Below are 22,160 nucleotides of genomic sequence, written 5' to 3'. Positions count from 1 at the left end.
GTTGTTAAATTGTATAGTAATATTGTTCTTTCATGTAACTATTTATGCATGTCTTTTGTATGTTTATGTACCTCTACTATATGGTTAAATAGATATGCATTTTAACATTGTTTTAAATGTTTTTAATGCCTTGATGTTGCCATCTTGGGGACCCTATTTAGATGGAAAGGCAGCACAGAAATGTTTTAAATAAACAATTATTAAAAATTGACTGTCAGGCATGTACAAGTTTGTAGAAAGGAATATGTGAGAAAGAAGGGTTTATAGAATATAAAGAAAACTTCAAACTATTACGGTATAAACTCTGGTCACTTACAAATCTCCTTTCATTACTGTATCTCCAATTTTGACTGTCACTCATGTGTCCTGCTTTGCCTCTAATTAGCATAAAAGCTCTTCACAATCAGGAGTAGATCTACTAAATGCCTGAAGTCTCATGCTTTTGGGTTCTGTTTTATACACAAAGAAAGGTTTGAGGGTGAGATGCAAAAGAGACACTGCACAAAGCACTGGAGTGAAGATACAGAATACAATGAAGGGAAATGGCTAAAAGGATGCAGATCTGATAGACAAACGGAGCGGGAAGAGCATAATTACAAAACAGAAGAAACAGTGAAAAACCAGGAAAAGAACAAACTTCTAACAAAAACAAGAGAAATGTAAACTACATCTCAAAAAAATAAATTATAAGGGGATGAATATATTAAAAATCAATTTTAAAAAAATAATTTTATTAACTGTCAGTTTAAAATAACCTGGCTTAAAATAATATCTGAATGCAACACAAACATACTCTTAAAACAAAACCCATGACTGATACACAAAATAAGCCTGCTTTTTTTCTATGTACAACAAAACACTAGGAGGAAAATATATGAATGTTGAGGTCAAGCATTACCAGTAGGACACAAATTTTAGCTGTTTAGAGTACACATCAGCCAAGGAGCATGGACACTTACTCGCCTTGTCACAGAGGAACCCTTCTTTCTGGCAAGTTCTGCGATCATAGCTTTAAATTAAGTGACCTTGCTTAGGGCCCCTATGTGCATATAGAAAACTATTTATTTATTTATATTGTCGAAGGCTTTCACGGCCAGAGAACAATGGTTGCTGTGGATTTTCCGGGCTGTATAGCCGTGGTCTTGGCATTGTAGTTCCTGACGTTTCACCAGCAGCTGTGACTGGCATCTTCAGAGGTGTAGCACCAAGACAGAGATCTCTCAGTGTCACAGTGACACTGTGCTACACCTCTGAAGATGCCAGACACAGATGCTGGCAAAAAATCAGGAACTACAATGCCAAGACCACGGCTATACAGCCCAGAAAATCCACAACAACCATCATATTTATTTGATTGATTCAATTTTTAGTTTTACAATGGCTCTTACAGGCCAGTGCTATGTAGAGGTTAGAGAGTTGAACTAGGATCTGGGAGACCCAAGTTCAACCCCTACTCGACCATGGAAGCTTGCTGGGTGATCCTGAGCCAGTCACACACACTCAGCCTAGCCTAACTCACAGGTTGTTGGGAAGCTAAAATAGAGAAAAGAACAAAGTAAGCCGTTCTGGGTCCCTGCTGGGGAGAAAGTTGGAGTATAAATGAAGTAAATAAATAAATATCAGTTATGTGATACAAAAGGTATGGATGGGCTGCATGAACAGAACTTTTGGATTATATATCAGGGTAGCAATAAAATTTGAATTAGTTGCTAACAGATTATAGCAAATAACTGCTATGTATCCTTGTTTGGGAAATGGATAGAAATCTGGAAGCTTGATTTAAATTGGTCCTGTTTCTTGTTAATTAACCCATGATTTAAATAAATCCAGCCTGATTATGAAAGTACATACAATCCTATGTTACTTAGATCTGTACATGTTCACCTGCATGACACAAATCTAATAATTTTAAACTAGGATGGTGCACTACAAGATTTTTAACCTGTGCATCGTCGTTTGACTTCTAAAATGACATGATAGGTTGTATAGCTGTGTTTCTTTATACAGCAAGGACAGCTTTGCCACTAATTCCCAATGCCTGTCATGAATGAAGCAAGCAAGATAGTCTTCTATCATTAGAGTGCTCACCTGAGGACAAGAGCTAATCATCATAGATGAATAGCAAATTATAAGACTAGGCAATAGGATGATAAGCAGGATGGAAGGGACATTGCTTCATCTATAGAAATAAAAGATGTCCATATATTGGCCCTTACTTAGGCTTCAAGGCATGCAGAAGTCATTATCGGTTAACTACAGTTGTTTATGATACATGGCTTGCCAGGAAAGCATTCGTTAACACACGTATCAACTTCACAATCATGTTTCTATTTGCTTTGCTACCGCTGGAAAGTTTATTGACCAACTGCAATTCCATAAGCCAGGTATGAAAGAATTTGAAGCACCGATTAAAATCAAAACTTGCACTGCTGATCTCAACTGACTACCTAAGGAAGGAATCTGTTAATATCGTTTCCCCATCACAAAAGAACATTTGTGAGGTTTTAATTTTCTGTTTTGTGACAACTGTATTTAATATTAAGGAAGCTACCCAGAATCTATGCCCTGACTTGGATAGCCCAGGTGAGCTTGAGCTTGATCTCGTCAGATCTCAGAAGCTAAGCAGGGTCCGCCTTGGTTAGTAGTTGGATGGAAGACCTCCAACAAAGGCAGGCAATGGCAAACCATCTCTGTTACTCTCTTGTAATGAAAACCCCTCCAGGGGTTGCCATAAGTCAGCTATGACTTAAAGGCACCCTCCACCACCCAGAATCTGTAATAGTTATGCTTAAGCTGCATTTGGATTTTCTGTGCCAGCCAGGTAAGGCGCTTAGTAGTGATGCTGGAATCTGCAGCACCATAGGTGTACAGATCACTTTCTCTTAAAATCTGCTGGTATGATACTTTCTCAGTTTCCAAACTTCAGTTCATTCACAAGGGAAGATAAGGCAACCTCATTCCTTTTAACTGGCACTTACAGAATCTCACCACCACTGAATCAAATTCCTGAGCTTAAGCACTGCTTTATTCCCCTTTATCCCAGGTAGTTCTCTTTATCTCCGGGTATGAAGGGGGCTGTTGAAACGCCCCAGGATCTGACGAATTACAAAACTAACAAATCGTTTCGGCAAATGTATCAATTTCATGAAGTTTCATGATTCGCGATTTGTGGATGAAACACGAAACTCTCATTTCAGGCTTTTTCTGTTTAGTACCCTTGTCTACCTATAAGACTAACAAAATTTGTGGCAGGATATGAGCTTTCATGAGTCATAGCTCACTTCTTCTGGACATTTAGAAAATAGCCTTAAGACACTTTGATAGCTGATCCCCCACACCTTTTTGAACTGAAGTTCATTTTATAAAAGCACTCAATAAAGATGAGGCAAGAAAATGATTCCCCCATTAGAATCCCCTGACCAAAATGAGTGCTTCATAGCAAGACTGGTCCTGATAGATAATTATTTCTTGTATTTTTATCCTGCTCTTCTCAAAGGAGCTCAGGATGACTTAAGGCTTTCCTCTGCTCCATTTAACTCTCACAACTTACCCTAAGGCAGGTTAGGTTGGGAAAAAGTGACTGGCCAATGTCACTCAGTGAGTTTCATGGCAAGTGAGGATCTGAATCCGGGTCTCAAACCAGTGGACAGCAATCCCCAATCTTATTGAGCCTCCTAGAATTTTGGATAGGATAGTGGACACCAAACAAAATGGCTGTCAATGGAGATGAGACCACTCACAAAATGACTGCAATTAAGGAGCTACCACAAAACACAGGACATTTCAAGACAAGGGTCTTCCTGTGATGATAGCTATTTCTGAAGGGGTGCTGCCTGCAGAGCCAACGGTGATGCCTCTGGGGCTCTATAAACCACCCTTAGCTCTCAATGAGCTAGAGGAAAGCCAGGATTGGCTCTTTGCTTTTGGGGGGAGGTGCTTTTGAGAAGTGAGTAAGAAACACACTGGCATGTACTGTTGCACCCATGGGTGTACTCGGCCACACTGATGATATGACAACGGATTATATTAGGCCATTAAAGGTAAAGGTAGTCCCCTGTGCAAGCACCGAGTCATTACTGACCCATGAGGGACGTCGCAGCATGACGTTTTCTTGGCAGACTTTTTGTTACGAGGTGGTTTGCCATTGCCTTCCCCAGGCCATTATTTACCTGAAATAAACAGTGTGCGTACCGATTCAGATGGGGCCAAAAGGCATTATACAAATTACCTAAATAATGCAGCATACATATGAATTAACGCTCAGCTGCTAGCTAATTGCAATACAGTCTAGATTAACACTACCATAAGGCATATTGACAGGATGTCTGTATCAGGGTAGGCAAACTTTTTGGCCTGAGTGTCAGAATAAAACGCAACATCCATCTGTGAACACTGACATGCCAACAAACAAAAGTGGGTGGGGGAGGGAGAAGAAACGGGTTGTACTTGGCCCTGAACAGTGGAAGTGAACCAAGCCCCACCAGCACTGCCAGCACCTCAGGTGCTCACTTCAGACCCAGATAGTGTTTGCATGGGTCCAGGGCCAAGCATAGGTCATGCCTACACCTTCCAGAGGCACTACTAGTACACTACTAGTGCTTAGGCAGAGAACTACCCTTGGACTCTACTGTACTTCTTCAAGAGCAGAAGGATTGTTCTGTTACAGTCTTTCAGTGGCAGCTGTAAAGTTGTGTGCTGATACAGTTCAGGATATTCAATGACTTCACACCTTCAGAGGAGAAGAAGTCAAAGAAATATCTCAAGTCTCTCAAAAGAAAAGTTCTTGCTCATGAAGAAGTACATTTCAGACCTTTTACCTGATTGATTTTAATACACAACCTTTTATAGGAATTAAGCATCTCCTATAGCACTAGATGGTCACACACATGCCTTAAAAAAAAAACGTAGTCTGATAGTATAATTTGCCATGCAAGGCAAGAGTTGACAGGGTCACTGCACGACTGCAGTTGAATTCAAGTCATTGGACCAACATAACAATTCAGAGCAGTGTTAATTACACATCAGAAGATTTGCAGAAAGCATTACACAAATTATATACAGGTGTAGGTAGATAAGATAGAATGATGACACTAAGGCTGCAATCCTATGGAGGCTTTCCTGGGAGTAAGCCCCATTCAATAACATGGGATTTACTTCTGAGTAGACCTGCTTAGGATTGTGCCCTAAATGCAATGTTACCTGACAACAGGATCAAGAAATACATGCACCCCTTTTCACCAACATGAAACATCAACTTTAAAACTTTTCTTATACCAAGACCTGAAATCAAAACAAACCTCAGGATACTGATGAATATAAAGCTTAAAAGGATCTCTCTTTTTTTGCCCACAATGACAGGATTTGGCTGCCAGCTTTAGTAGGGTGACCTAGAAAACATTATAACGTAATACTCTACAACCGAATATAGGCTCTATTGAGGCCATTTTATTCAAACTGGCTTTGGATGGCCAAGGAGAAGGGAAATTTAACTTTAATCAATGTAATACTGAATTTAACATACCTCCCCTGTGGCTATGAGATGCGACAGGCAATATATGGAATAATTTATTAATCCATAAATTATTGCTAGCTCTCTTTTCACAAAGTTACCAGGCTTTTTTCGCTAATGCTTTTTAAAACTGTGATGAGTACTTATTACGGTAATGGCCACCGATAATTTTTTTCTAAAACATTCACATGGATAACATGGAGGTTATTCCACTTGGAGGACAACCCAAAAGCACTCAGCTGCCCTCCTGCCAATTTCCTCTTTCAGCGTATATGGGGAAATGACCTGACTGAGTACCCAAGTTATACCTTGATGCAGCTTTACCATGGCACTGGATAAGTGTCAACAGGCTTGTGCAATCACCACAAGAGCACCTGCTTTAATGGAGGCATACTCTACATCAGCCTCAAACAACTCATCAGAGCGGCAGGTTTCTAAAGCAGATGTTGGGAGAGCATTTAATTATTCAGTTGGCAATCTTATTACTGACGTCAGTAGATGACTCCAGGAAGTGAATCCTCTTAACTGGTTAATGTATAACAAAGAGCGATAGTCCCTACAGAAATGGAGAGCCAGCTGCTCTTGCATTTTAGTGCATTACTATGTGTTAAGAGCATGCACTTGCATTAGTGAGACACCACTCTCCCTCCAAAATGCACATGCAGCCTCCCTACAGAAGTTATGATTTTATTTAAAAACAAATCTCCTTACAAAGAAACCAAACTATAATCAACACAGAGAAGGAGAGAGATTTTATTAAAAAACGACAATATGCATATTGCAACAGTCTTCTGGCACCTTAGACTTATGAACTTACTGTACCATAAGCTTTCATGAGCCACAGCCCACTTAGTAAATACGCATCGTGATAATCCTAAATGTTACTTCCCCTTCCCGTGACTTACTTCATTAAAGTTAGTTTTCCTTAGCAGTAAATCTCTTTCAAAGTAAGCCATCAAATATTTTACTTTGGACCAAAATATACTTTATAGGAACAGAAATGCATGCTGTCCAGCTTTTGAGAACCTCACACTAACTGATTATGTTCATACAACTTTTATTACTAAAAATCACCTCTCTCTCAATAAGCAATTTTTAAAAACTGACCGTATGAGTGCTAGTGCCCTAGGTTAGACATTTAAAATTGCTGCATGCCTTTTATTGTCAGTGTGTTTGATACCATACTGTAAAGTTGTCACAAAATAGCAGAAGGAGTTTTCAGAGCCACCGTATTGCTTTTGACACTTGGTCTTTCACACTCTCTATCTTTAACAACAACAAATCTGAAAGAAACTGAACACCAAGTACTAGTGAAAGAGCGGAACTTGAGTGCCTGCTTCTCCTTTCCTCTTCTCCACCCATTCCAGGTGGAACACACTATGAAAGGTCGTGGGATTAATCCAACATTTGAAGCTAAGCTTGGACTGGCATCAGGCCACAGATACTCTGGTGCCATATTTTTCACTTGAAATGTCATTTATAGTCTCCTTAATCCATCTAGTCTTCTATATTCTAGGCAGTGTACAATTAATAAATGGAACATTTAGAATATGGTACCACCATCAGCAAAAGAGCTAATCTGAAAGCACACTTACACAAAAACACTAGCTATAATTTCCACCACACTTGCCGGTTTCGGGCTGTGGCATGTCTGATAACAATTCTAAAGGATCCAGCTGTGGTCTCTTTAATCTCCTTCACTGAGTCCCAACAAACCAGCCATCAAGTCCCAAACGAATGCCATATCACGGGAAGGATCCCTCCCACCTGATGCAGAATTATTCTTACTTCAAGGCAGGTTAGTTGAATAGTTGGCAGATGAAACCACTTAGTTGTGATAATTATACTTTTTGAGGGTGAACAATATTTCTTGAGAACAATGTAGTGTCAAAGTCTGCAGGGGACACCAAATTAAAATAATTTTAGGTAGGTAGCCATGTTGGCCTGCAGTAGAACAGCAGGATTCGAGTCCAGTGGCACATTGGAGACCAACCAGATTTATGGGGTATAAAGTTTCAAGAGTCAGAGCTCCCTCCTTTGATGCTTGAAAGCTTATACCCGGAAAATCTTGTTGATCTCTAAGGTGTCCCAAGACTCAAATCCAAACTAAAATCAAAGCAGACTGAAAAGAGGATCCTCCAAGTTTAGTCTAGGAATGTATAACATGATGCACACTACTGCAAAAGATCCTAATTTGAAATATATGCTGAGGGGATCTGAACTGGCAGTGACTGAGAGGGAGAGATATGCTGAGGTTGCAAAAGAAAGCATGATGAAAATATTGTGTAGCAACTGTGAAAAAAGCAAACTATGTAAAAGAGATTATCAGAAAAGGGACTAAAAAGTGGGAAATATAGACAGATCAATATAGATCTGTGGTACAGCCTTATTTAGAAAACCGTGTATATTTCCGATTGTGTACTTCAAACAACATAATGCAGAACCTTAAGAAAAGGACAACCAAGATGATTAAGGAGAGAGATTAGCCTTTCCTTGTAGGAAACATACTGGCTCTGGGCCTTTTTTCAATTAAAAGAAAAGACAATTGAGGGGGAAGGAATGACCAGACAGAGGTTTAAAACATTGTGCACGGGATGAAAAAGTGGACAGAAAAACCCTCTCCGTAATACTAGAATTCAAAGGCACCCAACAAAGTTGATAGGCAATAAATTCAGGACGGACAAAAAACATTTATTATTTTATTATAGTTGGCCTTCCTTATTGAGGCTCAAGGCAGATTACACTTTGCAAGTCAATATAATCAACAACTAGTACATTCACAAACCAAAATACAATATGATCAAACAGCTAGGACATTCAATGAGCAAATACAATAGGGTATGGCTTGCAGAAATCTGAAAACAAGCACAAATCTGAATGTAGACATGAAACATTTGTGAAACAAAGCATAAGTAGTTAAACATGACATATTCAGCAACACAGAAACTACCCAGTAGGAGCCTATCTACATCAGCAGATAGTACCCAGTAGAATAGTCTATACTCCTTATCCCTTCCTGGGGCATCTCTCTCAGCCATTTCTTACAGCACAGCCTTATTACTTGAGTTAAAAGCCCTCCTGAATATTTCAGTTTTGCATAGTTTGTCGAAAGCCAGGAGAGTAGAAGCTTTCCTTCTCAAGCAGGCCATTCCATAATGTGGTGGACACCACAAAGAAAGTGTATGAACATGCAGCTGTTGATTTTGCCCAACTGCAGGGCGGTGATTTTGCCCATCAGCAGAAGGCCTTGTTCAAATGAGCAAAGCTGTTATGTCAGAGCACAGAGAAAGAGGTGGTTCTGCAGATATGAGGGACCAAGGCCATGAGTGGCTTTGCATATGATAGTCAAAACCTTGAATTAAGCCTGGTAACTAATGAGTAGCCAGTGGAGTGATGGCAGAATGGGAGTAACTTCCATGCCTACCTAGCTCCTGAAAGCAAGCAAGCTGCAGCATTCTGCTCCACCTAGGTTCTATGTAGAGTGCTTTACAATAGTCTAGTCTAGATGTTACCGTGGCATGAATCCAAGAGGACAGATTGGCCTAGTCAAAGTAGGGAGCCATCTTCCAGGCTGGCCTGAGTTGGGAGAAGGCCTTTTTTGCTGCTGTGTTTACTTGCTTCTCCAGCAGTGCTGAATCCAGGTTGCCTTGGCTCTTAACTGAGTCAGCCAGGGTCAACTGAACCCCATCAAAGGTGGGAAGAACAATGCCCTTCAAGATCTCCAACTTTCCAATCAGCATCACTTCTGTCTTGAGTTCAATTTCAATTTGCTTTCTGCCATTGGACCACACCTGTCAAACTGTGACTCAGTACCTCTACAGCATCACCAGGGGATTTGGATAGCCAGATACTGTATCATCTGCTTGGTTTTACAAAGAGGCTGAATTGTGCCTTTTGGAACCCTGCAAGATAATTCCCAACTGAGGAGCAGTTTTGCTGTGGTAGTATTACCCACTATTGCAACAACTGCGAAATTCAGACCAAGTGCTATTCTAATGCCCAGGTCTGAATCACGAAATCAAGAGGACCAGACCATTCGATACAATAGCTTACTTCAAATGAACATACAAATCTGACCTATTCTGAACCATACCATTGGTCCATCAAAGGCAGTATTATATATTCAGACTGACAGTGGCTCATCAGGGTCTCACATCTTTCACATCACCTAATACCTGGTATGTTAACTGGAGATGCTGGGAGTTGAACCTGGAATCTTCTGCATGTCAAACAGATGCTCTACCACAGAGCCACAGCCTCTTCCCATGTCAAAATGCTATTGCTTGCTCTCCACACTGGGAAAGCAATTCTTAGTGTAATCAGCAAATCAGAAGCATTCTACTCCCTAAAAAAAAGGCACTGAAATACATAGGGGGAACTCCATCACCAAGACAACCAATAAGAAACTATTTCTGAACCTAAACCTCTCCTAATAGACCATGTAATTCTGTTACGAATGGACCAGGTTGCCCATTACTGCCCCGGGTGCCACCCTGCAACCACCGTTCTACCACATCCCCACAGCGTTGTGCTCCATCTACAAACCACGGCTCACTACAGATCAGTACTATATTCCCTGTTTCTGCTTGGTTTAGCTCTTACTGTATAATAGCCAATGGCATTCCAACACAACATTTACACAAACTCACACTCTGTTAATTTAACTTGACCCCAGTTATTGGTTAGTTTTTGTTCTTGCCTGGGTTCAATCCAGATCTACACTAGCCCAGATACATGATTCCAGTCCTCCAAACTCTAGCAGCATTTCCTTCTGATCTTTTATAAAGCAGCAGTATCATATTTTCTCTGTCATATCCACACTGCCTCTGTTTGTGAGTCAATACTTACTCCACCCAATCCTTCAATCAACACTTCCCTGCCTCATGACAAGTCATGCAGGGTGACAAAGCCACTCCTGGACTGCCCACTCCTTCTGCGCCCTTACCTTCAAGATGCCCCCCTTAAAACAGTGTTTGCTAAAAGGTTCCACCCACCATCTCTCCTACCCTACCACTTCATTCCAAGTCCCAAAAATGCCTGCTGAAAAAAAACTACTGCATTTCCTCAGCTATCAGGGACCTCCCCCATTTTAAAATCTGTAAAGTAAGGAGGTTATCTTTAATAACCGGGAAACGTTCCCTTGCCTGTTCCCAAACCCAACCAGACCTCTGCTCTCCCTTCATCCATCCACTCCACACTTGCTAATCATCACTAAATCTCTTTCTTCCCCTCCCCACCCCCATTGCTATCTCCGCTCCTGGAGTCTCCTAATAGAATGCTAATCAATAGGCCGCATGCTTCCTCCACATCCTCACCCATACAACCAGTGGTGCTATGCTGCTCTTCCAGGGCCTGTCTTCCTACTCAAGTCATTAATGCCTCCCTCATTTCTCACCAGGCCATCACACAGACCCTTGCTGTCTGCTCAAAAGAAAACTAAACTATTACTACATACCTGGCTCCCCCCCCACACACACACTAGTTCCCCCAGAGAGGAGCTCTCCCTGCTCATCAAGCTGTGCAACCCACCCACCACATGAAATTTTAGTTTCTCCCAGGCTCAAACATGTGGCTCTTCCCACCCACTCCCAAACTCTTCTGCAATATTACTTCCCTCTCTCTGTTCTCAAATGTTATTATTTGACAAGTATACAACCCCTTCATCCTCCAACCCCAGCCCAAAGGAAAATGTTCTCTCTTTTCCCAAACACACACCTGAAAAGCTCTTCCCTCCTCTTTGTTTCTGCCTGCCCCCTATCCCCAAACATTATTTGACAGGTGTGCATCCCCTTCCCTCCTTCCCACTGCTAAAAAAAATATTATCTCTCTTCTCAAACACACAGGTAAAAACTTCTTTCTTGTTTGTGCCTCTTCTCCCTCCATCCCCAAAGGTTATTTGACAGATCTGCAGCCCCTTTCCCTCCTCCCTGACTGAGGTTTTACACTTGCACACACATAAAGCCACTGTTCTCTCTGTCTCTTTTCATGGACACACCTGAGAAATCCCTCCCTCCCCTTTCTTGTTTCTACTCCCCCACTCATCACCTGAATTGACGGTATTTGACATGTCTGCAGCCTCTTCCCCTCCTCTCTCCCTTTTTACACTTACAATGTAATCCTAAACAGAGTTACTCCAGTCTAAGCCCGCTAACTTCAATGGACTTAGACTGGAGTAACTCTACTTAGGATTGCACTGTTACTTACATAGACACCCATACAAAGCAACTATTCTAAAGGTCTACTCGACTCGAATCTTGCTCTACTACAGACCAACACGGCTACCGACGTTCAACTATTCTCTCTGGGCCTTTTCAGGACACACCTGAGAAATCTCTCCCTCCCCTTTCTTGTTTCTCCCCCACCCTCACTCACCACCCTCAAATGATGTTATTTGACAGGTCTGCAGCCCCTTCCCCTCCTCCTTGGCTGGAGTTTTTTACACTTACACAGACACACACACACACAGCCACTATTTTCTAAGGTCAGCTGGCCTCGAATCTTGCTCTACTACCGACCAACACGGCGACACACCTGAGCAGCCCCCCGCTCCTTCCCACAGCCCCTCTCCCCCCACGGCCGCCCAGCCCCTCTCCTCTCCCCTCCTCACCCCATTCGAGGAAGTCGGAGACCAGCCTGTCTCTTCGGAGCGGCGAGTCGCGGCTGAACTCGGTGTAAAGGCCGACCAGGAGGTCGAGGAGCGCCTCCACGCTCAGGACGCTCTCGCTGCGGCGCGGCCCGTCCAGCAGCAGCTGCTCCAGCCTCTTCAGCCGCACCTTGGCCGACATGGTGGCGTCCGGGCCGCGGGGAGGAGGAGGAGGCCGCGCGGGGAGAGAAGCCGGAGAGGGAAGGCGAGGGAAGGAAGGAGGGAGGCGCCGCCGCCTCAGGCTCTGGGCAGCGGCATCCGCCTGGCCGCTCCTCCTCCCTCAGCGCCCTCCGGCGGGTGGCGGCGGCGACCCGGGGCCCCGGCGGCTCGGCTCGGCCGCTACGCCCGCATCTCGGCCGGGCTCCCGGGGGCTGAGCTGGTCCATGGGCCGGTCCCTCCCCTCGGGCCCGCCCCGCTCGCTTCGCCGGGCAACCGCTGAGGAGGAAGCGGCCGAAAGAGGCGGCGGCGGCGGAGTCCTTCGGCCGCTCCCCTCAGAGCGACGCCCACCGTCACTAAGGCCGGCAGCGGCGGCGTCGCTCCCACCGCCGCCCCCCTCTCGCGCACTGGCCGCTGGGATCGGATGGGAAAGCAGAAGGGGGAGAGGGAAGGAGCGGTGAGCGGTCTGAGGAGCGGCTGGAGGGGATTGGGGCTAGCCGCTTGCCGTAGTTGTTGCCCGGAGCCGCACGCCGCCGTTCCTGCGATTCACTTCGGCAGATTCGCCACGTGCGCAAGTGGGATTAAAAAGAAAGCGTGCCTTTCGTTTCCTCGGCGCAGATTCCAGACTCGTCCTCCCTCCAGCCTCACCTTGGTCCGGGAATGCAAAATAAAATAAGAGTATGCTTTTAAAAATTATTATCAAAGCAGCGCATTGGGATTCTCGGCAGCACATCTGAAGCTTTTCCCAGATCAGTTAGCTATGAGATGGTAGGGGAGGAAATAATTCAAAATGATTGTGTATCTCTTTTTTTAAAAAAATTATCTATTTGTGCAAAACAAGAAAGGAAGGAAAACAAAAACAAGGTTGATGGTTGGGTCTTAATGCTTCTAATCGCAAATAATAATGGAATCCATTTATACTGCATAAATTATCGTGATCGCAATCTTTAATTGTCGTGCTATTATTGTCTCCTATATTATCTTTAATTTTCATAATATGATTATTTTGTTTCTGATATTATCTTTAATTTTCGTGCTATTGTTATTTTGTTTCCCATACTAATAAAAACCTTATTAATAGAAATTATTATCTGATGATAGGAATTGTTCTTGTGTGGTGAAAAAGCATGTTTATGTTAGATATGTTAGAGAAACTAAACTATAGATTGTGCAGCAGAATTTGTCAAGATCTTTTAAAATTATTATTAATATAAATTGTTACTATTTCCTTTTTAACATCAGTTAACAATAATTAATAAGAATGATGTGTTATCTTAAAGATGTTAGATTATTGTTTATTATCTATGTGATGACAAAGCCTCTTGCTTATTAAAACTGTAGCTGTTGCAATAGAAAATGAGAGGCTGTGGAGGAGCTGCAGTCTTTGCTTTGCATACAAAACATCCCAGGTGTAATCCTCAGCATCTCCAGTTTAAAAAAGAATCAGGCAGCAGGTGAAGAGGATGAGCTCTGCCTGAGGACCCTGGAGAGCAGCTGCCTGTCAGAGTAGGGGATACTGACCTTGATGGACCAACAGTACGGTTGCCAGGTCCAGGTTGGGAACTTCCTGGAGATTTGGGGGGTGGAGCCTGGAGAGGGTGGGGTTTGGGGAGGGGCCTCAGTGGGGCATAATTCCATAGAGTTCGCCCTTCAAAGCAGCCATTTTCCCCCGGGAGCAACCAGGCATCCTGGTCTTGCAGCTTGGCTCTCTGACTGCTGACCAATGGACTTTTCAACTGTCATTTGTCCAACATTCCGCCAAGCTGCCTACATTTCCCATCAATACTTGAGGGAAGCTGACCAGTGTCCATCTAGTGTCAGGCATCACTTGTAGTTTGGCCCCTAGTCAAACCCTTTCAAGGAAGCAGAGTTCCTTGCAGCTCTGTGATTGGAGCCATGGTTATTGAAGTGGGTTCAAATGGATTTAAATGTGCAGGGAGGACATACCTTCAGTATTCTGTGTCCTGAAACAACACTGAGAGCCATTTCATACTAAAACAGAAGATGCAGAAACAAGTCTTTCCTTTCCCAGTTTCCACCATAACATCTAAAGTGGGGCATGTGGATGTAGCCTCTGAAATGGCCGAAAGTTAAGTCCAGAAAGCCGTAACGACTCTGCAAAGCCAAATATGCTCCAAATATGTGTGGTCGCCATGTTGCCTGAACAAGGGCAATATGTATTTTACATGCACACACAGACTCAGTAAGTGCAAACCAGAACCATGAAAAAGCCGGTGAAATGGCCTACAGTTAAGCCCAGAAAGCTGTAACAAAGAGGGAATATTACAGTTTGCAAAGAGTAGGTTTTCGGCAGTGACAATTCTCCATTAACAGCAGATGGAGCGCCAAAGCTATCGCACATCGCTAGAGCAAGCTACTAATTCAGCGGTAAGAAAATATCTGATAACATGACCTAACAAGCAGCGTACTTATTCTTTCTGGCTTACAAGTAGAATAATTTCTGAGTTGCCTTTGAAGTAGTAGGTTCTATTAAGTAGTCTCTTTAATATTGGATCAAGACAGGTGGGTAGCCGTGTCGGTCTGCAGTAGAACAGCAGGATTTGAGTCCATTGGCACCTTAGAGATGAACAAGATTTTCAGAGTGTAAGCTTACAAGGGTTGGTCTCTAAGGTGCCACTGGACTCAGTTCTATTGGATCAAGAAACCTGCATCTCGCATTGCCTGCCATTTAAAACGGGCTCCCTATTCAAAGACACGGCATCCATTTGTGACGCACGAAGCCAAATGCAGCCCATTATCAATGTGTGGCAGCTCACCAGAAGCTCAGTAGACATGCTGCTTTTCCTGTTTGCCTGAGACAGCAAAAATGGAAGGAGGGGGGAACCAAGCCCTTGGCAGTCCACCATCTATGACTAGTGGTGAGCTGCATTTAATTAGGTGGGTTACCAGAGATGGTGCAGGCCTGGCATAGGGTATGTTGAGACATGTTCTAAAAATAAATGTGACTTGGCTTGTAATGAAGGGGGGAAATCGGTCCTAAAGCTTCCTTTTTCCTGTATGATGTATCAGTGGAAAAATACAGTGACACTGTCCTTACTCAAAGCTTATTAATTTAATTTTTTTTTAAAGTTGCAGTTTTTGATCTAGTGTAAGCAAATGGACTCTGACCGTTGTTTCCCGAAACTGTCCTTAAATGTACAAAATGTAGAAAACAGATCTTCTAAAAGAAGATCTACTCAAGAAGCAGGCCCAGCCCTTACGTTCTTTATTCTTGGAATCGCTCCAAGAAATGTAGTAGATAACACCACAGAGATATCCTGTGTTAGATTTTGAGGGCAGCAGGAAATGGCTGTGTCACTGCTTTATGGCTTCAGGAAAACCCACCCACAGATCGGGGTGGGAGGGGGATTGGACCAAGAAATTGAAGGAATGATAGGGAGAGAATTCTCAAAAAAATATTTCAAGAGTGTAGAGATGTTGCATGAAGTCCAGAGGTAAATTAGGCTTCCGCGTTGACCCAACTCAGGACTTCAGGAGTGCCTCCTGAATAATCAGAAGGGAACTGCAGGGCCAATTAAAACATGAATAGGGCTGCAGCACTTACAGTGCAATCCTAAACAGAATTACGCTGTACTAAGCCCATTTACTTCAATGAAGTAAGAAAGGTGTAACTTTCACATGGTTACTCACAGGAAGCTGCTTCGTTCTTCTGAACAGGGTCTCCAGCAGGTGCCATTCTGCACATCAGCTAAATCAACAGCAGCCTGTATGGGGGCCTTCTCTGTGGTGGCCCCCACCCTGTGGAATAGGCTGCCTGAGGAGGTCAGGAGAGCCTCCACTCTCCTGGCTTTCCGCAAACGATGCAAAACCGAATGATTCAAAAAAGCTTTTTTCTCAGATAGGAGGGCTGTATTGTAGGGAGGGGCTCACAGATGATCAGCTAATGAGTTAGGAACCATAGACCTCACCACTGTGTTGCATTGGATTCCTGCTATTGTTTTTTCAAACTTGTATCTATTTAACCTATGGCAGTGTTCATGGAAATGATCCTGATATTGACTGTACTAATCTCAGACTGTGTAATCCACCTTGAGTCTCAGAAAGGCGGACTATAAATGACATAAATAAATAATACTGAATCAGCCCATCAGTCCATCAAGGTCAGTATGTTCTACACAGGATGGCAGTAAATCTCCAGGGTCACAGGTCGAGGGCTTTCACATCATCTCCTTGCCTTGCCTTTTTTTAACTGAAGATGCTGGAGATCGAACGCTCTGCTAATCAGAGGGTCTTTTATTGAGCTACAGTCATTCTAGGGATTGCACTATGAGTCAGTCAATGTCTAAATTTATTACAAACTTCTGATAGATAGAAGGTGCCATGCCCATATCAGGTGGATGATTTCCTTTTTTAAAAGTTTAGTTATTTTTATAATATCTTAATAACATGTCACACTGAGGAAGGTGTGCAAGCCTGTCCCAGACGGCATTTGGTGTGGGATAAATTATGTTTAGGGTGTGTTTTGAACTGTGTGTATTAGCTATTAACTGCATTTATTGTTTTCTAATGGTTTGTGTATTCATTTTAATTTCCCGAATGCTTAAAAAGGTTTGTCCTTGCAGCTTCTGCAGTTTTGTTAGCTGCCTTGAGTTTGCAAAGATAAGGCAGTGTATGAGCATTTTAAATAAATAGTATTTAAAAATATGGGTGGCAAGCATTAGCTTAGAGGAGGCATTCTTCCTCACTCAGGAGGGAATGCCTCTTCCGAGATGCTGCTTTCTGTGGCACCTCTATGTTTTTTTAAAAACAGAGAATGCTTCTCCCCTCCCAGAACTCTAATATGCAGGTTCGACCACTTAAAATACATACAGTATGTGAAGTAGATTGGACTAAATGAGAGCCAGTTTGTTGTAGTGGTTAAGAGCAGCAGGATTCCCCACTCCTCCACTTGAAGCCAGCTGGGTGACCTTGGGTCAGTCACAGCTCTCCGGAGTAGAGATGGGCACAAACCACAAAAAAACCGAATCATGAGGTTCGTGGTTTGTGGATTTTCACGAACCAGGAACCACGAACTAGCACGAACTGGGGCAAATTTACGAACCAGTTTGTGGTTTGTGGGGTTTAAATGCCCCTTTCCAGCCACTTAGCAGTGGCAGGGAAAGGGGCATTTAACAGTTTAAAGGGATCTTTCCTGCCTTGCAAGTGGCAGGTCCCTTTAAACTATCAGCTGACAGGAGGCAGGGGGGGATCCCCCTGATAGTTTAAAGCAAGCAGCAAGACCCTTTAAACTGCCCAGCCCCAGCCCCACACTTACCTTGCCCTGCGGGCCCACGGCATCCTCCCCCTCCCGTGAGGGGTGGGAAGGCTGTTTTTGGCCTCTTCTGCTGCTGCGTGGGCCCGCAGGGCGGTGGAGGAGGCTGAAAACAGCCTTACTGCCCATCAAACAGCAGCCACAGCGGCCATTTGAGGGGCGGGAAGACCATTTTCAGCTTCCTCTGCTGCTGAAAACGGCCTCCCTGCCCCTCAAATGGCAGCCACAGCAGCCATTTGAGGGGTAGGGAGGCAGTTTTCGGCTGCCTCTGCCACCCTGCGTGGCAGTGGAGGAAGCCGAAAACAGCCTCCCTGCCCCTCAAATGGACGCCGCGAGCCCACAGGGCAAGGTAAGGGTGGGGGTGGAGGTGGGGGTGGGAGCTGGGGTTTGGGCAGTTTAAAGGGCCTTGAGGCTTGCAAGCGGCAGGTCCCTTTAAACTATCAGCTGGCAGGCGGCAAGGGGGGGGATCCCTCACCACCGCCTGCCAGCTGATAGTTTAAAGGGACCTGCCGCTTGCAAGCCGTAGGAAAAGTTTATATGTTCATTTCCATGGGAAAATGCCATTTAAACTGCCCCTTTACGACCCAAAAGAACCAGTAGATCAGTTCATGGAAGTTTGTGAAATGAGCTTCCACGAAGCACTGGTTTGCGAACTACGAACCGGACTGCTTCGTGCATTTTTTTGGGTCGTAATTCGATTCGTGCCCATCTGTACTCTGGAGCTCTCTCAGCCTCACTCACCTCACAGGGCACACTTTTGTAAACTTTGTATTGTGAGCACACTTTGAAAACTGCTCCAAACAGGTGTTGTCATGAAGGGCAGTATATAAATCAAATATTATTATTTCTATGAATCTTGTCTTAACTTTTAGTCTGGGTGCCACATTTATCCCAATGTGATAATGAACAGAGGGGCAGGACAATTAATGAACCAATCTTCGTACAGTTCTCACCTGTCCTCCCCTCCTCCTGTAGAAGTTAGTGGTTCTCCCTTCAGGTCTAGCACTTGTGTTTGGTACAGCTAGTTAAACATGACTGGGGCTAGATCAAGGTGTGTTTTTAATTAAGCAGGTTTAGACTCAAAAGCCCTGACTTGGGTAGCTTGGGCAAGCCTGATCTCATCAGATCTCAGAAGTTGAGCAGAGTTGGCCCTGGTTAGTACTTGGATGGAAGACCTCCAAAGAGGACCAGAGCCACTGTGCAGACAGAGGCAGGCAAAGTCAAACCCCCTCTTTTAGTTTTCTGCATTGAAAACCCCAGCAGAGATCGCTATAAATTGGCAACAACATGAGGGCAGTCTCCATTAGAGATGAGCACGAACTGAAATATGAACCAAAATTAAGCACGAACCAGACCAAACCACGGTTCGTCAGATCCCATTTCTGACGAACCGCCGTGAACTTTTAGGCTGGTTCGTTTGGTTCATTTTTTGGTTTGTCACTGCAGACAGCCTGGTGCCGATCAATCAGTTTCCTAGGCAACAGGGGGTGGACTTCCTGCAGACCTTCTGCTGGCCCAGAAGTGATGATTTTCTGACCTGGGTGTGACATTTTCACGAACCAAGCGAACCGGTTCGTGAACCAGGGGCAGGTTCATGAAAGTTCGTGGTTTGTGAAATTTGACGAACCACGAACTACAAGGTTCAGGGGGGTTTCGGTTCGTGCCCATCTCTAGTCTCCACCAGCAGCAGCAGACTCATTTACTTGGAGCTGTTGATTTAAGTTCCTCCTCTCATGAAGGGCTAGTTGTGTGCAGAGACTGGAACAACAAAAATGTCTACCTGCTTACTCTTATTCCAAAATCTAATAAACAATATCAATTCCCCCAAACCTTCTCCCCCATGGAAAAATTATTTCGTTGTTTCCTATAAAAATGCCAGTTTCATCAAGAAAGATATACTCCAGCTACCCTATCATGATTTGCTTAGTTTGACTTTATAACCTTTGACCTGTAATTTGGCTCATGTTACCTTAAATGTGTACCTCAGGAGCGTTCTGAGGATAACCAACACTCTCTTTTTTCCCACTCTGAGCTTCAAAGGCTCTTTACCCAGACTTATACCCCAAGAACACCTTCCCTTTTATGTTTGTGTGACCTGTATACCCCGATTCCCTCAGAAGGTTTTTACTACTTTCAAAGGCTTTCACCTTAGACCTCCTCAGTTTAACTGGTTGTATAGGAAGGCTTGTTATATACGATCTTTGACAGAATGTGAGGGGAGAAAGGGGATCTTTCTTGCTTAACAAAAGTAGAATTTATTTATAAGAACACTAGAAACAATGCCCATTGTGTGAACAAATACAACAGGCTCTAGAAAATGGCTTCGGTGGCTCCCTCCTGGCAGGCCAGTAGAAAAGCAACACAAAATGCTTCAGTGCTGTACTCAGGGTTGCCAGCCTCCAGGTGGTGGTAGGAGATCTCCTGGAATTACAACTGATCCCCAGACCGTAGAGATCGGTTCCCCTGGAGAAAAAGGCTGCTTTGGAGGGTGGACTCCATGACATTGTACCTGACTGAGTTCCTTCCCCTTCCACAAACTGCGTTCCCTCCAGCCTCCACTCCCAAAATCTCCAGGAATTTATCAACCTGGAGCTGGCAACCCTATTCTCACTGGATTTAGGGGAAAAACTATTCCCAGGAGCAGTCATTCTACGCTGCAACCCAGCATTCCAGTCCAAGATCATTTCTGCTGCTCCTACCACTCTCAGAGTAGTCTATCTGGGTCAGAGAGCTGTATGAGAAATCCATACCATATTTTCCTTGCAATTTATTTTTGTGCTGTAATGCTTTTCAATGGAGACTGTGCATGTAAATTGGCTTTCTTCAAGCCAAGTTTGGTTATTTTCAATGGTGCATCTCTCCCTGGTTGGTGTTGTCTAGTGCAGGGGTGGGGAGAGGTCTTTACGGAGCTGAGTACAGCTTTGGGGGGGGGGAAGCGCTCTCTGGATCCAGAGAACTTTATGGAAAATCCATTCCACATTTTCTTTGCAACTTTGTTCTGTAATGGTTTGAAATAGAACCCATGCAAATGAATTGCAGTCTCGGCTCCCAGTTTCTTCAATCCGCTCCGGTTATTTTCAGTGGGCCATCCTGTCCTTTCTTTTTGCACATGCTGTGCATACTCCTCCTGACAGCCTCTCCATGCACCTGTCTCAGAAGCAGATTCTGGTTTTTCCCCTGCCCCATGAAGGCATCCTTCTGGAAAACCCCAGGATGCCTTCGGGGACAGAGGAGTGCTGGGAGGAACAGGGCTCCTGGGGGTTTTCCGGAGGAGAACTTGCGGCAGGGGAAAAATCTATTCCACATTTTCTTGGCGACTGTGTGTTGTAATATTTTTCAATGGAGTAAATTGAAGCTGTGGCAACTCTCCCTTCCTCCCTGAGGAGAGGCTCAGTGAGTCTCTCCTCCTGGCTTGGGAGGGAGGTGGCTTGAGAGCTGGGTGGGCTTTGACCCCCTCCCTCGGCGGGGAAAGGAAAAAAAGCACAGCTGCCGTTTGGCTGCTGCTTGAAGGGAACCGTCTCTGGCCGTTGAGAGGCCAGTGGCCTGTGAGGTGGACGAAGCGGCAGCTTCCCTCCACAGGCCTCCGAAAGCCCCTGGGCCGTGGGAAGGCGTGACACCAAGGCGCTGGGCCTTCCCGCCGTCACGCTCGGCCTTTCCGGGCCTGTGGAGACTCCGAGGAGATGGCGAGGAGGCAAACCGTTTGACTGCTGATTGCTTCTTATCCCTGAGCTCTGCGCATGCGTGACATACTGCGCATGTGCGGGGATAAGAAGTGAGTCATGACCCACACAGTTTGGCTTTTATGTATATAGAAGATATGCATGATGATTGCAGAGTTTTGATAAGCGTTTTTATTTCAAAATAGTTCTTAAGCTTGATGGTTTCAAAAATCATAATCTTTTATTAAAGGTATATTCACAGACTCAGTCACAGAGTAATGTTCCACACAGGTCTTCTCTAACGGAATAAACTCTTTTCTCAGCCACACAGGCATAGATTCACTCAGGCCTCATCCACATAGACAGATTCACTAGACCTGACCTAGAAAGATTAATCTCTCAGATATACATAGAATGACCTAGGTGTACACACAGTTTGCCTGACTTAGACAGAATTAGGCTCTCAGGCTTCCACACAGTTTGCCTGATTTAGCCAGAATCCCTTTCTCTGAGACATATATAAAGGCTGACTTAACCAGAATCTCTTAGCTGGTTAACTTTCTTTCAGAAAAGCGAAGACATAGACTTTCTCAGGCTCCACACATTTTGCCTATTTTGACCAGAATGAACACTTTTCTCTCAACACATTGACTAAAAACTGCAGTTCAACTCTGGACTTCTTCTCCAGAGGCAGGGAGCAGTGTTCGGCTGTTGTTGCCAAGGAGAAGCCGGCAAACATTGCCCACCCTCCTCCTCAGCCGGCGTCTGGTGGGCTGACCCACTGCCCTGTTCTCTACCCCGCCCAGACCCGCATGACATGCTGCCTCACCTGCCCTGTGCCTGCTTCAGCCAGCCCCGGCGCCCTTCTGGAAGGGTACTCTTCCAGCCTGGGCTGAGAGAGGGGCCACGCGGGGCCGCTGC

General features: G+C 44.4%; 1 protein-coding gene across 4 annotated transcripts in view; it reads right to left on the bottom strand.

Annotated features, from left to right (window-relative positions):
* Positions 1-13,329, bottom strand: part of CDC42BPB (CDC42 binding protein kinase beta) — a 144,384-nt gene extending 131,055 nt beyond the window's left edge. For all 4 annotated transcript variants that reach the window (XM_054972907.1, XM_054972911.1, XM_054972912.1 and 1 more), the window contains exon 1: positions 12,117-13,329. In XM_054972907.1, the coding sequence (XP_054828882.1) occupies positions 12,117-12,294 (178 nt within the window). In that variant the 5' untranslated portion in view covers positions 12,295-13,329. The remainder of the gene's footprint in view (positions 1-12,116) is intronic.
* Positions 13,330-22,160: the final 8,831 nt, after the last annotated feature.

The sequence above is a fragment of the Eublepharis macularius genome, chromosome 2 (genome assembly GCF_028583425.1).
Source record: "Eublepharis macularius isolate TG4126 chromosome 2, MPM_Emac_v1.0, whole genome shotgun sequence".
In the NCBI taxonomy this organism is placed as follows: Eukaryota; Metazoa; Chordata; class Lepidosauria; order Squamata; family Eublepharidae; genus Eublepharis; species Eublepharis macularius.
Note: the sequence above shows the minus strand (reverse complement) of the source record. Positions and strands in the feature narration are given on the sequence as shown.